This window comes from Cyprinodon tularosa, unplaced genomic scaffold, assembly GCF_016077235.1.
Source record: "Cyprinodon tularosa strain WSP-4 unplaced genomic scaffold, ASM1607723v1 ctg215, whole genome shotgun sequence".
NCBI classification, from domain to species: domain Eukaryota; kingdom Metazoa; phylum Chordata; class Actinopteri; order Cyprinodontiformes; family Cyprinodontidae; genus Cyprinodon; species Cyprinodon tularosa.
The window spans coordinates 371009-389137 of NW_024038800.1; the positions used below are offsets into that span (position 1 = coordinate 371009).

At 38.5% G+C, this 18129-nt stretch overlaps 1 protein-coding gene across 14 annotated transcripts in view; it reads left to right on the top strand.

The window, feature by feature from the left end:
- The window catches only part of gramd1bb (GRAM domain containing 1Bb), a 198231-nt gene that overhangs the window by 122877 nt on the left and 57225 nt on the right, over positions 1–18129 (top strand). Inside the window, exon 1 of one of the 14 annotated variants that reach the window (XM_038285832.1) lies at positions 13144–13604. The exons of 12 other annotated variants lie outside the window; for them this stretch is intronic. In XM_038285832.1, the coding sequence (XP_038141760.1) occupies positions 13591–13604 (14 nt within the window). In that variant the 5' untranslated portion in view covers positions 13144–13590. Of the gene's footprint in view, positions 1–13143; positions 13605–13928; positions 14093–18129 lie in introns of those variants that run through there. One more of the 14 variants, XM_038285828.1, reaches the window with a different exon arrangement.

Sequence of the window (18129 nt, forward strand, 5' to 3'; positions counted from 1 at the left end):
CTTGTGTGTCCTTTCTTCTAATGCTTCATGTTTATTATTCAAGAGGTGATTGTGCACATTTGTATGTTTTCACTAGAGCATAATAGTGCATTACGAAGGCTAGATAAGGACCAGTAGACTGTGACCAGACTGTGCACATCCAGTGTGAGCTTCATGTAGCGTGCCTTTTTCCACTGTGACTCCAGCGACCCCACACTGCTCCCCTCTGGCTGGCTCAGTGTGATCAGAGCAGCTGAGGAAAAGCGCTCACGTGGCTGCCTGGAAAAGAGCTGGCATATACTCCGTCTGTCTCTTCCCGGCGTTCCTGCTTGCATGTTTCCCTGCCTCTTCATCATTTCACATGGAAAAAGAATCCCACAACCAGGTGGACTTTGTTTCACTTTCTTTTCTGTTCCTGTTTTGCCAAAATGCTCCATCATCCCTCCTTTTATCTTCTCTATCCCCCGCCTCAACCCCCCCACCCCTGTGCCCCTCCCCTTCCTCTAGCCTGGTATTTTTTTTTTTTTTTTTTTTTTTTTTTTAGCCTGGTATTTTTAGAGATGAATTACAGAGGAGCAGTGCAAAAAAAAAAAGATAGAGAGCAGTTTGGGCAACGTGTGTCCCGCTTCCTTCTTTCCATTTCAGTTCACAAGAACCTTTTCTTTCCCCACAGGAGCTCTAGATTTCCCTGAAGCCCTTGTCTATATTATTCTCTGTCCTTCTTAAATCTATTGTCTCCTCTCTATCTTACATGTCTTAGAAGGGAACCAATCTTCCTATCGGTGTTCTATAGACAGCAGGTTGTGGGTTTGGATATGCTTTCTTAGTCCTTCATGGGATGAATTAGATGCCCTATGCCAATTATAGTTTAAGAATTTTGTATTTTTACTAACTGCAAGCATTGGGTTTTCTCTCCATGGTCCTTAATTACTCTGTAGTGTATAAACACTGGTAAACCTTAGTCTCTCCTCAGTTAATCTGTTTTCAGTTCATTGACATCTACAAGTTCCTTTATACTCAGCAGCCATCTGTTGGCATCACATGCTCCTCTACATGGAAGAGACTGGTCTTGTCCTGCTGTAAAGCTCTGTATAGGTGTGTGAACGACATTTAAATTAAATAGCTGTTGCACATGTATTCCTATTTAATTTAATAAATGCTAAAAATTCAGGTTTAAGCCTGATTCAGACAGTTTTGTTTTTATTTTCAAGTCACATATATTTTTATTTCATCTCATTTAATTAGCAGGGAAAGTAAGCTGTTGTTTTAAGCAACCATCTGTTGAGCTGTAAGGTGATGAATTTAATGAGAAAATTTTGGTTATATTTTGTATGGTTGTTGGCCACGGCTAATGACATTTTACAACAAAATGTTCACACTGTAGGACCATAAAGACAACCATATGTATATATTTCAGACTGATGTTTTTGCAAAAGCTAATCAGTGCACTGTGCAACTCTCTGCTTTGTAATGAATATAGGAATATTTAATCAACTTGTGACTTTAATGTAAAGACAAGTAAAACACGTATAATAATATAGGTTATATAAATTCTATGTTACACTATAATAAGTTATTGTTGTAGTTGTTTTGGGTGTTTTTGGCCACACCTGTGATCAACAGGCTGTAATTTTAACATCTCAAACATAGCAGAGAATTTTACACTTCTGTCTTTTAATTATTGTAAAATAGATGGCTAACAGTGCCACAGTCTTAATAAATCAATTAATAAATCATCAAAACAATTTACTTTAAATGAATTAGTTAAATAAGTCGTTGTTTTCCAGTAATCTATTTACCAGAATCTGATGAATCGTGATTCATTATTTCGTTATTTAATAGTGTTTGTGCAGCAGTGTGAACAGTAATAAACATCATTTGATGCATACACGGTTTGTAATGTGGTTCCTGCTGCCCAAAGTAAACAAAAAACCCTCTTAGTATTCTGATATTTGTGAGACTTTAATTTAAGTCATAAATGCTGACTTGCTTTCTATATTACATATTGATACTGTAACTGAAATGTGGTTTCATCTTAAATATTTACAAAGCTGAATGCAGGAGAGTGTCTTAATTCTGTATTTTATTTTTCAAGGCAAGTGTAAGAAAGAAATCAGAACAGCTTGCACATGTTTGTGTGTGTGACAGCAAGGGGGGGTGGGAGATTTGTAAGGATTTGGCTAGGGTCCCAGTGTATGGATATTTGCTCTTGGTATGACATTTGGTGTGACTTAAATCTCCACACACGCACGTACAAGTGCTCAGACACAGATGTGCATTCACAGCCTGCAGCTGCAGCTGTAGCAACACTAAGATCCTGATAGCAGGCTTGAGGCAGAGATTTCTGGCCGCACGTGGCCACTAGCCTCTTGTTAGTGCTGGACAGTCCGATTGAAGGAGTAAGCATGCATGCATCTCATGCATCTTAAAATATCTTAATGAAAATTACCAAGAAAAATTCAGATTTTTTAGCATCAGTATATGGAGCTTTTTTTTCCCTTTTAGGATGTTTTTGTCAGTGCAAACAAATTAAAACACACATGCATACTCAAAAAAGGAAAAAGAAAACAAATTAATGTAGAGTTTTGATGTACTTCCAGCAATATTCCAGTACTTGGTCTCATCTTTGTGCACAAATCCAAGGGAAAACTTCCCTAATGTCTCTCTGGGCTATTTTAAGCTCAATTTTAAATATTGCAGCTCCCAGGCCTCTGCTGCATGAATAATAGTTTTCCTATCTGATTTGCATTAAAGCATCAGATGCTGAGGGTATACTTTTATTTGACTTACTGGCTGTTTAACAGTTCCTCAAAAATAACAGGGACTTCAGATGTGCTGATTACACCTGTAAATTGGCAAAAGCCAGAAATGAATTGCCTGCTTTCAACATAACTGCAGCCTTACATATATAAATGTGAGACACAAAATCACAGAAGGCTCTCTGCAGTCAGGAGAAACTGCGGCATTGTTTCCCTCATGGCCTCGGCTTATTACCTCTGTCTCTGCTTCTGTTTCATCCCGTTTTCTTTGTTTTTTCTTACTGAATCCTTCCTACAAGTTATTTGTCATCGCTGATTATACTCTGTTGTTCCTCACTGCATTTGTCTTGCTATATTTAATGTATAACAAGCTTTTTTATTTTTTTTGTCATCTGCAGTATGACTGGAAATACCATACCCTACATGCTCTTAGTTTGCACATTTCTGTTTAGTAGGAGAGTAATGGCTGTCTGTGTTTTTGTTTCATCATACTGCGAAACAAAAACATTTATCAAAAAAGCTGCCATCTGTAAGGACCAGGTAAACTGTAGATTATCATCTGCACCTACCCACCACAGTCCTTGGGGTGGTTATGTTATGCCAATATCCTGCTTGCACTATTGTAGATTTACTCAATTAGTACACCAAATGCTCTAAATATCTCCAGTTAATGCATCAGGACCTACTTTGTGATAGATTCAGGAAATTATTTTAGCATTAGCAGACATGTATAGAAAGTTTATAGTGCAATAAGTGTAATCTCTATTTCGCTAACTATAAAACTGAAGCATAAAGAGACATGAGAAATCCTGATCCAGTAGAAGAGCATAAATTGTACAACTTTTATTCTATTATGAGCAGTATAGAAACTATAACCCTATCCATAAAGAACCCCTTTTTAAAAAATATGGCAATACTTGATAATAACTTTGCGGCGTCCAGAGGGGCCTTTGGCATCTGTGAACTAACAGACTTTAGAGATAAACCATTGCAAAGCTGAAATGTGAATTTTTGTATTTAGATTAGTTGCCTCTGGGTTTTGCAGTTTTTGTGGTGTAAGTGAGCTTCCTGTCAAAGAGAGGATCTTTGACAAGAAGAAGGATCTTTCACTTTTTTTTTTCATCACAATGTTGTTTTTTTGCTGCTTACCTGCACTGAAATAGTCTAGAGAGCTATACTTAAAGAGATTTCTTTTTGTTTACACTTCGTGCACAAAATGACAAAATAAAATCTAAGTCTTTGCTGATGGCTCCGCCCAACCGTGTTGCTGCACTCCTGAGAAAACTTTTCAGTGCGTTATGAGGAGATGAAGGATCTCTCTTTGCCGGTTGATTACCCATGGGGGTATTCCAGCCCAAGACCTAAACCAGGAATATCCTTTTGTCTAGAGGAAACAAGAAATTGGTCTGGCTGTTCGCATTCACAACAGATTTCAAGAGAGAACTCGGGCAAAACAACGGAATAATTTACCTCTTCCCCAATCTCATCTTCCAGATCATTCACAAAGTTCTGACTCTTCCAGGCCAGAGCTAAAGGAACCAATGTCGTACCCGGTTGTCACCTGAGGAATGACAACGTCGGATGAAAACTGCACTCTGCCTGTATCTCGGTAAGAGTGATGATTTCTTCCTGTCCAAACAAGGGCCCACTGTTATGGAAAGGACCAGTGGGCAGTTTTAAGAACAGATCCTTCCACATGACATTACTCTGCTCTCTCCTACTGAATCAACCATTTCCCTCTTTTGCTTTGATCGATTCTGGTCGTGAAAAAAAACCTTATGTATAACAATCTAGCTAAACAATTACTTATTCCTGTTGCACAACTACATAAACTACTTCATGTCTCAGCTCTAGATTGAGGTCCTCTGCCTGTGATCATGCACAGAATGGAAAGAGTTAAACTTCTGGTGTCAGGCAATCATATTGAAGAAGAAAAAATGTCCTGTTCTCTCCACCCCAAACCTACATTGTTTTAGGGTACTTTTGGCTCACCCTTCTTAATCCTCACCTGAAATGGAAAAACAATTCAGTTTAGTCATGGAGTAACCATGTCTATGAAACTGTCTACAGTCTGTCATGTCTCCAGTCTTAAATTCTCAAGAACAAGAAAATGCAGTAGACCTCTCTCAGGTTCTACTTGAGTATCCTGACCTTCATCTTCTTTTTAGCAAGTCTAAGGAACTCTCATAACCTGTCCAAGCCTTGGAAAGAAAGTATGGAGAAGTACATAAATGAGTAGCTACCTGCTGGAATTATCCATAACTCTACCTCACCTGTTGGAACAGGATTTTTCTTTGTCTGGAAAAAGGATGGATCGCTATGACCTTGCATTGATTACAACCAGATTACTGTGAAAAATAAATAGTCCTTTCTCTCAGCAGCTTTTGAGCCGGTTCATGACTCACATTTCTTCACCAATTTGGTTCTCCAAAATGCCTACCACCTGGTCAGAATCAGAGAAGGAGACAAATAGAAGACTGCATTCAAGGCATGCCTTGGTAATTTTGAGTGTCTGGTAATCCCTTTTGGTCTCACAAACGCACCTGCAGTCTTCCAGAGTACACAAGGGACTCAAATCAGTTCTTATTTGTTTACCTAGATGACATTCTGATTTTCTTCAGGAACTTATCCAAATATAATATCCGTGTCTGTCAAGTTCTCCAACATCTTCTAGAGAACAAACTCATTGTCAAAGCTGAGATGTGGGAGTTTCATACCACATCAATCATCTTATTGGCACACATTTTTGAGAGGGGGCAGGTGAAGACCAATCCAGAGAAGGTCCCAGCCATTCTCAATTGGCCTACTCCCTCAACTTGGAGGCAGCTACGTTTTTTAGGATTCACCAACTTCCACTGCAGATTTATTAAAAACTAGGGTCAAACTGCTAAATCCCTCACTAGCCTTACCTCCCCCAAAAGACCTTTCATTTAGTCACATAAAGCCAAAAAGGCTTTTTCAGAGCTCAAGAAAATGTTTGCGAATTCCCAGATTCTGATTCAGCCAGATCCAGAGAAGCAGTATGTCCTTGAAGTTGATGCACGTGATTTAGGGGTTGGTGCAGTCCTTTCTCAAATTTCCTCTGAGGATAATAAACTTCATCCATGTGCCTTCTTTTCTCGCCATTTGTCTCAAGCAGAATTAAAATAGGATGTGGCCAATGGAGAACTCTTAACTATCCGCTTTGCAGGAAGGTAACAGAAGAAGCAGGACAGATTTGAACAAAATTGGTTTTCTATGTCCCGAAGAAGACATGTCAGATTAATTAGCATTTGTGTAAATGTGGCTCATTTCACAAATGCTTTTTTTTCTTATATAATGGGGAGAACTGATTGAGTGAATTGTAATAAATGGTATAACTTGTGTTTCATAAATGTAAAAAAAAAAACCTTAACCATAAAAATAGTTTTTGCAGAGTGGCAAAACTAGTTTGAGGTATTGTGTGGACTGACTACAAGAATCTGACCTATCTACAAGAAGCAAAACGTCTAAAACCATGACAATCATGTTGGTCTCTGTTCTTTTCCCATTTTAACTTTGTCATATTTTACCTTCCAGGCTTAAAAAACATGAAACTTATCCCCTGTTTAGGCAATACTCCGGTGATCAGAAACCCAATATTTCAACCGTCATTCAACCTTCCTGCATTCTGGGGGTCTTATTGTGGGAAATATACGACCAAGTCCTGGAAGCTCGGTGATCTTAACGGACCCTGGCACTGGACTTCCGAACCGGGTTTATGTTCCAGCTTCATTAGGTCCCACCTCATTCACTGGATCCACACAGCAAAAATTCTCCTGCCATCCTAGAATCAACCAAACTCTTGCACTCCCTAGACAAAATATCGGGTGGTCTACATTATTTAATGTTAAAAGTTATTTTGTAACCTGTCCAGTGTGTGCCCGCAACAAACCTAGTCACCAGCCTCCCAATAGTCTTCTTCAACCATTGCCTGTTACTAAACGTCTGTGGTCTCATTTTGTTACTGGACTACCATCATCTAAGGATTTCACCACCATCCTCACTATACCTGACCGCTTCTCCAAAGCCTGCCGCCTCATTCTTCGTCAAATTCCATCTTCCCTTGACACAGCTCAGATCCTAACTAAGCATGTTTTTCACCTTCACAGATTTCCTTGTGAAGTCCTGTGGGACAGGAGTCCACCCTTTAAGGTGTTTCTTGCCCTCCTTCCAGTCCCTCTTCACCCACTCAAGACATTGGCAGACACCCAGCCTTAGCTGTGTGAAGGATTTTGGATGCTTGTTGCAGAAGGAGTTTTCCGTATCTTTTTGATTGGAAGGCATATGGACCTGAGGAAAAGTGTTGGAACCCTCGTTCATTTATTTTTATAAAGTCTGCAAAGCCCGTTGAATCAAATCCCTACAGATCTATGCTACCTCCCCTTCATCTCTCAAGTAAGATAATTAGTCAGTCGTCTGTTTTCATCAACCAACTCCTTCCTGATCAGCTTGTTTTCTCCCCTCTGATCAACCAGACAGTTCAACTGACTGTCTGCAGATCTCCGTTTCCAGGTTCCTGTTGCTTTTTATTAAATACAATGTTACAATTTACTGGTTTTCCATGTCATTCTGCATATGGGTCAAAAAATTACAAACCAACATGACATTAGTGGTCCAAACGCTTTTCCATAAACAAAACAGTGTTGGCTTAGTTGAAGAAAAATACACCTTTTTAATTGAGACCTGTTTCAAATGCATAAATTCATGTAGAACAGTTAGGCTACATCTTTTTGATATAAGTTTTAATGCTAAAAAATTACATTAAGCTTTAAGAAGAACAAATGCTGTCTTCAAAACCAAGTCTTTTCCAAGTACACCCATGCATTTTTCAAGAAGACAATTTGAAACCGAAGTCAGCACATGTTCCAAAGTCATGGCTGATGGTTTAGCTTCTCTGTCTATTTAGCTCTGACCTGCTGCCAGTCTAGATGTGTGCATATTTATGCAATTAAAGATTTCTTTGATTTTAACATTCAGAAAATTTCAAATATAAATTTTCAAAGCATAACTCCAATAGTTTTTACTGACGCAATTTTCTTTCTTCTCGAAATAATTTTCACAGGTTAAATAATTTGACTACACACTGCCTTTGGTGATATTAAAGTCCAAGATAATGTAAAAATCATAGCAGTTATTTTTATCTCTTTTATTTTACACTTTCATCATTATCCTAACTCTTTTAGAACAGTTAATGGTTGTTCCACTATTGCAGCATGAATAAGGATTAATTTTAAACTGATTACAGACCTTAATGTCACATTGTGAGGGAAAGTGTTTTTGTTGAAAATGTTCCTTGTTGACTTTGTTTTTAATGGACCGATAACTGGATTTGTGGAAAGTTGTGTGTTCATCTCTGATGGGTGATTCTACAATAGTGTTCCATCAACTTGTTTGATCAAAACAATAGAGCCATTTTGCCATTTATTGTTCAGAAAAGAGCACTTAGGACATGCTCCCTCACCCTTTTATAAATCCCTAATGTTGCAGCACACTTTAGTAAGAGAGCTTTTTGTTTACAAAAGTCTGTTAAGTTTATGCCAGCCAAACCCTCTGGACTTCTGCCTGGGGAGTAATGTTTGCTTTTACAATTAGTAGCACCGTTGATGTTGAAATTATTTTAGCCTTTGCTCAATTATTTTAGTCTCTTCCTTTTTTCCTTTTTTCTTCACAGCGCTGACAGTGCACTGTGTTGGCCCCTTATGCCTGTGAGTCCCCTGCAGATGGCAGAGGCTGTGCTCTGTCCTGTGGGACTCAATGTCCCACAGTTGTTTAAAACTGCTGCCAGTTTCCTGTTCCTTCCTGCTCCCTCTATCCTTTAAATCCTCTCACTCGATTGCTGATGCTTTTGAATTTTAATCAGCCTGATAAATCATATTGCCATTTAAAATCAGGTTTCAGCAGCCTAAGGCAGTAGGTAACAGCTTCCAGTATGAGTCAAAAAATTGTTGCAGGTCTAACAGTGTCAGGTCACCTCAGACCCACGATGAGTGTTTTCAATTAGCTTGCACCTGTGAGACTAGATCTATAAATAGATTTAATAAAAGCCTTGACATACTTAAACTATAGTCCATAGTTCATTGTTTCATTTTTTTATATTCTTACAAGTTGTTACTCAGCGAAGTTAACTTAAACTCTGTTGCATTGTAGATGACTAATGGTGTGTGAGGATGTTTTATGCAGCAGCATACAAACACAAACACACTTCTCCTGCTCTGTCATCCTCCCTCAAGTGAAAACAGTTTGAACTGCACATGAATGGCTTGACAAGCTGCCATGGTTACTGCACGGCCCATGCTGTCGGCCTGACAGACATTTACAATGTAACATTCCTAAAAAGGTGAAAAAAGCAAACATAAGTTATGAGATAATTTGTTTGGTGTTGTGATTTTCTTGTATTTATGCAAGGTTGACTTGAGAAAGGTAATTGTGTAACTTTAAACTATGTTGGCATCCTTGTACTTTCAATTGCTTTGAAGAAGTATGCATACATTTTGAATTTATTAACGTCATGTCAAAGCATATTCAAAAATATAAAAATATTTTGTCAGGGACTTATGAAATACACCAACATCGTAAAGTATGGCACAATAGTGAAGTAGAAACAACATTTTCAAAAAAATGTGTGGCACCTCTTTAAGTCCCGCCTTTTTATTTCTATAACTCTTTACTGTAAGTCAACTGGGTGCTGTTAACTTTACATAATTGTTTTTTCTCTTTTTTACTAAATAACCCAAGCTCTATCAAAGTCTACAAAAGCATTTGAGAACATCAGTTTTGAGGTTTTGCTGTGTTTGTCAGGATTAACATGCCACATGTTTTCCCCAAAGTTACATTTCGGTCTCATCTGACCAGAGCAGCTTCTTACACATGACCTGTTTGGTGTGTTCATTGGCCTACGTCAAAGTAAAGGCAACATCTACTTTGAACAAGTTTTTTTTTCAGATTTTCAAAAAAATCTACAGCTATCATTTGTTTTCTTCTTCACAAATATTCAATGCTTTGAATTTGCCTCATAAACCCCAGCAAAATAAACTGATGAAAAAATGATAACAAGCACAAGAATACGAGTACTTATGCAGGCACTGTTCAGGTTGTGTGTATGAATTTTTGGTCAGTTTGACCATTAGTGTGTCCCCCGTCTGCAGAAAAGTTGTGAACAGAGAACCTCTAAGTAGGTCACTTGCTTGTTTGAAGCTGGGCAGGCTTATCTGGGCACACAGTGGTCCAGCTCAGTGGACCAGCTCTCTTTGTTCAACAAGGCGACTCGGCTGAGGGCTCCAACAGAAGTTACCAGCTTCTTCCTGGTCCTGGGGTCCAGCCTCAGAAGCAGCACAGCTAAGATTTCTGTTTTCTTCTTTAAAGAGCTGAGGAGGTGATTGCTATTTGTTATAGTCGCTATATCTGAATGGATGCGGGTTCAAGATCAGTTGTATGTTTCCTTTCTTGGCATGTTTGGAGAGTTTGGCTCAACATATTGTTCAAAGGCATTTCTACATTAGTAATTAACATTAATAAATCTTCGAGTTATGTATGTGACAGGTCTGATGACAATGTCATTTGTGTGAATCTAAGATCATTAAGCAGAGAGCATAATATTTGCTAATCATGAGCAAAACCAGACTCACTTCAGCCATTGTCACATGCCGTAAAGTAAATACTGAGGATAGGACACTTAATCTTTCTGTTGAGGTTTTTAAAAAAATATTATTTAAGTATCTTTATTGTTCCACAGTGGGGAAACTGTGTGTTTATGGCAAAAGCAAGAAGTCAGAAGAACACTTAAGCTTTAAAGTAGACGAGAGAAACATCTCAGAAAGGGAAGAAAAATATTGTACAATGCAAATTAATTAGAAACATCTGGAAAATATAGAAGACATAACAGTTCAATATGGACATGAAGCTGTATGGTAAACATCGATGTGTGAAATAACAAAGGAGCAGCCAAGGAGGTTAACTGTTGGTCAAAAACAAAAGAAAAAAAAATTCTCAGACTATTTAATAATGTATCACTATGCATCACTTCATAGTGGATAGTCTTATTTCGAGCTAACAAATCTAAGATAATGATAATTGTCCCTTATTTCACAAAATGAACAATAGTACTAACTAAATAAAGCTGCATTAGTCTAAAGATAGGAAAGAACGAATTTACCATAGTTTTGACAGTGGTTGATCAGATGATGCCAACAGTAAAAGAATAACCTTATCTTTTATTCTATTTTTATTCTCTTGTCACAGAATTTAAGGCTTATATTTGGAAAAGCTGGTTGCCTACTTTTGCCAAGGGAATTATGAAATCTCCAGCCAGTATCCTAATAGCTTTATTCCCTTTTTTTTAATCCAAACTCAATGCAAAGTTACAGCAGTCAAGTCACATTAATCTAATATGAAGTTGTGTTTATAAGACCTTGACCATTTGCATTGTTTATATGTGGATATGAGAGGAGTGTCTTTAAAGAAATAAACTTGTTTTTTTGTTGGTGCACAGTTGTAAGAGTTGCGAGAATGGTTAATAAAAAAGAAAAGACTTATTATAAATATCTTCAAAAGTATTTATAGTTTTATCCACAGAAGCATATGTGGCTAATAAATTAGTATTTTCCCAAAATAAGTTACAGATATATTGGCAGCCCAAGTAAATATGTTTAAAATGCCTTAAAATACTGATAGCTCGTTGTTACAGATGATCATACTGATAAATATTTATACGCTTCAAATAGAAAACCTTTAGAAACCTTGTAAACATCCTTAACATCTCCTCTATATGTGGTGGCAAAATAAACCCAGAAACCCATCTAGCATCCCTTGTTGCATATTTCTACCTATGAAATAAATAAACTTGTTAATTGATTGCTGTTTTCTAGTGAGTAAGAATTTACAAGCGGGTATAGAAAAAAACTGTGTGACACATCAAATTTATACTGCATTTGCTAACTAAGGAATTAAAGTCTAGAAGGGTTTGAATAACATAAAAAGTAACATAGAGGTTAAACGAGATAGTTACAAGTATATCTCTTCTTTGCCAGTAAGTGGCGCTCTTGAGCTCAGCAGCTCCTATTGTAATATTTCATTGAGGGCCCAATCCCAAACCGGGCCCTAAGCACTAACCATCCATTTGCGCATTCCCATAGAGGGTCCGCCTCATTAAGTGCCATCCCAAACCACGTAGTGGGTAGGGCGAAGCTCTTAAATAGCAAGTCTGCATTAATTGCAGGCTCGCTGGAATTTGGCAGCAAAATACCATCAAAAATCAATGTTTGGTATAATCAACAGAGGTAAACTCTATCCGGTTTTCTGCATCTTCGTCAAACTGACGAAAAATCACAAGTTAGGTATAAGAAAAAAGAAATGACTTCCAAAAGGGAAGGTCCTCTTTAAATAGTCTTATTTGACCCTAAACATCAACCTCTGCCTGGCCTCCAAGTCCCGTTACCTCAAGTCAGCACTGACGCTCAAAAACTTGATCGATGTGTCACCCTCCCTTTGCCTCCTTTTTCATTTTTTTTGGCTGGAATCTGAGAAATCTAAAGTTGAGAAGATGCCATTTGTCAGCTCTATCATAGAGCTGCTAGGATCTGGTACTGAGCTGTGTCTTATGTGACTTCAAACTATTCCCATTGGTGCCAAATCTTTTTTTGTGGATGTTGACACTGTAACCAGCAGTAAATAGTATGTGAAATATGTAACTCATTATTTATTTATATAGCTTTTGTTTCAGTTGAGTTATAGTTCTGGACCAGATGTTCTTTAGATGGGTTATTTTTGAAAAATGAATCATGGTGATGAAAAGATTGTTGACCTTTTAAAGAAGTTTTTATATGAAAGGCCAGCAGAATTTGGTTTTAGAATTGTAAAACAATAACTTCTAACTGTAGATATTTTTTGATCCACACTGAATACATGTGCAAAAGAGAAATTCTAAATGTTTCACCACATAAAGTATAATTTTAATCCGATAACTGTGTGGCACACTGAATTTGCAAGCCGAGGTTAGATATTTACTCAACGTGATCAAATTATTTACAGATGGATTAGGTTTCCAAAAATTAAACTTTGTTATTTCAGATATCTGGTAATGTCTCTATCTATTTCTGTGTCAAACCCTGAATTGTTTATTGCAAAGACCTGGACCTTCTTTTGGTGTGATTTAGAACAAGCTTTGGATGTAAGGAGACCTGAATGCTGGTGATGTCAGCCCCTCCATTCATGAAACACTTGAATAATTGAAGTAGCACAGCCTCAGTGCGCTCGCTCTGAGTTGAGGTGGAATGCAAAGTGAAAGCCATCTCTTCCCTCATTTGCTCTGTCTACGTCTCTCACCATCTCTCACTCACCCTCCCTCCCTCCCCTTTTCTCTCTCACCCTGTTCTGCACGTTCTCCCTCAGTCTCTTTCTATGTGTTGTCGCGTGCAGCCGTGAAATCCTTTGAAGCAGCGGCAGAAATCTTGAGATAAGAGCATTGGTTGAATGCTAAGGGAACAGCAAGCAGACAGAGGATCCAGGAAAGGAAGAGAAAACGGGGGAAGAAAAAGAAGCTCATTACGCCTGAATTAGCCAAGGAATATTAAAGGGACAAAAGGGAGTCTGAAATCCTGCCTCAGCGGTTTGACTTCATCTGTTGGGAAAATCTTCCTCTGATCTGCCTGCTTCCTTATGCTTTTCCTCTCATCCTCATGGCATGCACCGGAACTCGCCCGTCATTCCTCTTGGCTCTCCCCTCCCTGCTTTACCCCCACCATCTCCTCTTCTTCCTCCTGTGCATCATCCAATGCTGCGGCTGTATGAATGAAGCCGTTTGAAAGGAGACTGTTGCTGCTGAGCGGCTCTCTACATGGCTACAAGCAGGTTAGTGCTGCCTGTTTGCTTTCCTGCATTCAGCCTCATCTATACAGGAGGCGTCCATTGATTGGATTCCCTGTTTGAAAAGATTGACATGTCATATTTAGAAAGTGAGTTCTGGAAGAGGTAGGTATGGGGGGATAGCTACATCCAAGACCTCCAGTGTCCCTTCTCTGGCAGGTGCTGTTAAGGGTGATGTAAGCTGGTTATTAGGAGATCAGAGCTGGCCAGGGAAGATCAGTGGCCTTAAGCCTGCTGGAGAAAATCTCCCCGCTCTGCCTCTTTTACCTCCTCTCTCTCTCTATTTATCTGTCCTCCCACCTTTCTTCATTTTTGCACCCCGTAAGAGAGTGCGTGGTCCGCATGATGATCCACTGGGTGAACAGCTCGTTACACGGAGCTGCCTACGAGGACATGGTGGCGTATGAGTGTGTGACGGTGGCCGACCAGGGCTGCTACAGCGAGGTTCTCAGGGACTGTGTTTTTCAGCAGGGGTATGACGTTCTCTCTCGTTGTTAAATGAGTCTGTCTGTACGTAGGGAGAATGAATGGGTGGGGTGAGATGAGTTTGGTTATATAACTTGTTCAGGTCTTGCATTTATTTCAATGAAGAGGTGATTTAATCATAATCTGGATGGTTTTGCTAATTTTATCCCATTGCTGAGACAGAGTGCACAGTGATGAGCTTCTACAATATATGCGGGTGCATGTCTTCTGCCTTTCTGTTGTTTCCTGCCCCGTGCTGTATGATGCATTCTTGTGTGTGCATGCTCATACTCATGGCGCTCCTCATGGTACATTTTCAACTGGTGCAGAGCTGAACCATGAATGCCAGATGGGTATTTTCCAGGATCAGCAAAACTGTGAAAACAACTGGGGGCCCCTAGAAAGGCCCGGAACTCTGTTCTATTATGAAGTGAAACGTTTGGACAGACTGAGCTGACGGGATTTAGAGCTTTAGAGGCTATTAAATGAAAAGACTGTAACAAAGTGGAAGGTTGTTTTGCTCCTTTTTTTCAGTTTGTTTGTATGAACTTGACCCGCTTTTTGTAACGGATCATACATGCCAGGATCCTTTCTGACTTAAAGTCAAATGTTTCTGTCAAGGTTTTTGTACTCAAGCTTTTAGGACCAAAGTCAGCGTGTTAAAGAACATGTTAGTGTAGTGTGCCAGTTTGAATTCAACAAGACTTTACTTAGAATAAATTAGTTCTTGTTCATAAACCGCCATTAGTCCAAGATAACTTATTCTTGTTAGGGTTTGGTTTAGTTCATGTAAATTGTCAGTTTCAGTATGTGCCACCCAGACTTTGCTCTGTTATTTATAAATGTTTGATTTTCTCCTATTTTTCTCACTGGAACTGTATTCTATAATGATAAATTCCCAAAACAGATGCCCTCATCCAAATATTTGGTGTGTGCTGCTGGAAAGCAAAGAGGTTAATTCTGACTTAAATAGATCTTTTAGATTTGACACAATGTAGAGTAAAATTGTGGCCTCTTAAAAAGCACTATGAGATGTGGAGGTTGGCTGGAATGGTTGCTAAGTGTTGATGCCACTTAGATCAGAGAAGCCAAGTGGCATCAACACATATAAGAGAGCTGTTTTGATCGGTGCAGAGACCAAATGTGAACACATGGAGAGAGAGCAAGAGGAGAAAATATGTGTGCAAGAAGTATGAATTCTGAGTATAGAAGAAAAGAAAATATTTGAAAGAAGGTGAAGTCTGTAGTGCAAGGAAAATTTGAGAAGATTTTTGTCAATTAAAGGGAGTGGTGGCCTATTGGTCAGGGCATAGAGTTTGGAAACCTGAGGTTCTGAGATCGAGCCCCACTCCCACTGACTGCCACTCTGGGTCTCTGAGCAAGACAGTTAAACCCACACTGCTCCCTGGGCGCCCAACAATGGCAGCCCACTGCTCCCAAAGGTGATGGGTTAAATGCAAAGGTAAAATTCTCCAATGTGAGATTAATAAAGTAGAATTATTATTAATTTGTTTTATTTAACTCTCTGCATAATTGTCTCAGAAAACTTAGGGAAAATAAACAAAATTATGCAACAATTTTAAAAAAAAGTATTGTTATTATAAAATATAACTTGTAATTATATATCTTATTGACCTGGTTAATGGCCTGTACTTATGTCAAACTTTATCAGGTCAAAGGATCCCAAAGAGCTTAATACTTTTTTCTGTCATTCAGGCACACACAAACGCTGATGGTGGAAAGCTAAGTTGTAGCCACAGCTGTCTGTGGCAGACTAACAGAATCAAGGCTGGTATACCAACTTAAATAAAAAAAATCTACCTCTTGACCTACCATTGACCCTGTGGCTATATATCAACTTAAGACTTCAGGCTCTGTTCTCAAATTATTGAAAAAAAGGACTTTCCCTCCTTAGCTGAAATGCCTTATTTCTTTTACAACAACCCAGTCTGTCTTTTTATCTTGAAAAGTACTTGAAAACAAAACATAGAACACATCTACACATTAAAAATGACTTGCATATGACATTGATATTAAGCCCAGCCCTTCCACACACTTGAGGAAGGTTTAATTCTTTTTGTTGTGTTATGATCTTTAGATTAAAAAAAATTGATTCAGTGGAAAAACTTTTTGGGTAATTTTGTTTCCCTAAAAACATATGTTAATAATTTAGTAGTTGATAAGACATAGAAGTAAAAAGTAATATATTCCAAAAGTGGATTTTTGTTTCCATATTTGTAGCATTGTGTGTAAATTAACAAAGGGGGCATAGGCTAAATGCTAATATTGCTTTAGGGGGCCAGTGGCATGGATAGGTTTGGAAACAGCTGATTGAAGCTGTAGCTTCCTTTCTTTGTTCATTTTTGTTTTAAACCCACCTAGAGGCTGCTACTTAGAAAACTCACTATAAAAAAAAACAGCTTTATGTGTCATTTTGATGATTAATGGATGGAGCAAAATATTATTTAGTTATATAGCTAATAATATACCCTTTAGTTTTGCCATAATAACTGCCTTTGTGTGCATTAAGAGCACTGTGCAGATATGAAGCAGTTTCTTACCTTTATGCATTTTGTACCAAAGCCCCCACCCCCATCCGCCCCCAAAAAATACATCTTCAATCCCTAGAGAAGGACATTAGGCCTTCACAAGATGAGCTGAACTTATCCCGAGCTTCATAACACCCAGAACAACATGATAGATGCTTTTTATAAATCATATTTTATAACTATTGCATTGTGAAATATTCTTTTTGCTCTTCAGATTTTTTTTAAACTTTATTATTAGTAATGTCCTGAACCTTTTTTTCATGTTTGCCCATATTGTCATTTAAAGTTCGATTGATACCTTCGATTTTATGGATTTGTCAAGAGAAGCTGTCTCTGTCAATTAAATGAATTATGTATGTAAACCTGAAACCATTGTAGCTAAAGTGTCTTAGTATAACGCATGTTCTTTTTTATTGGTGTCACTTGGTTTTCTTCTGTGATTTGTATTTTAGCACCCATGCTATTCTGGAGGTCATAGTCTATCATCTTTTTGACCACCGTATAAGTAGTAGCCTGAAGAGAAAGCTTTTACCTTGGCTAACTTTGTTAAAGATACCTAATATTGTCAACATAGCTTTGTAAAATTGTCAATAAAAAAATATCACAACATATAAACAGTTGCAATGAGCACTGAACTCCTAACACCTCCTAATGATATTGTATGCAGATGGGGCAGTTTGCTGAAAAAGACCAACAGAAGCATATTTATTCTGCTTCTAACCTTATGACTTGTTAATTTGCCTTAAAGCATTTCTCCATTTAGGTTCATTTTGAGCAAACAAGAGCAATGGGAATATTCGTTCTTCTGCTTTTATGAAAGACCTATTTTCCTTGAATGTCATACCTTACATGACTAATATTTCAGCTCCAGTCTCTAGTAGACTATGGATGTGGAACAAGTCGCATGACTCAAACAGACGGGAAGGTGAAGTGGTCAAAACAGCGCTCCTTTCACAGAGAATATCGCTGCGAAAAGTGGATATACAGACAATTACAGAAAGGTCAAAGAAAACTCAGATTTATTGGATCAATAAAACAAACAGTACAGCATATAGTGGAGTTTCACAGGTCATACATTTGAAAATAGGCAATGGATTGTAAATTTGCAGATTTGTTGTGCTGGTAATAAACCAGCCAAGCTACACTGATAATGCGTAGCACTTAGGTTTAGTTCAACACAATATCAATCTGAGACTTCTCCCATAGAGCTGATTGGGTCAAACGACACCCGATGCCCGCCTACCAAAATTGGTTTTTAGACAATCATTGTCCTACCCTCATCTATGGCCATGAACTCTGGGTCATGACCGAAAGAACGAGATCACGGATACAAGCGGCCGAAATGGGTTTCCTCCGTAGGGTGGCTGGGCTCTCCCTTAGAGACAGGGTGAGAAGCTCGGTCATCCGGGAGGGACTCGGAGTAGAGCCGCTGCTCCTCCACGTCGAGAGGAGCCAGTTGAGGTGGCTCGGGCATCTGGTTAGGATGCCTCCTGGAC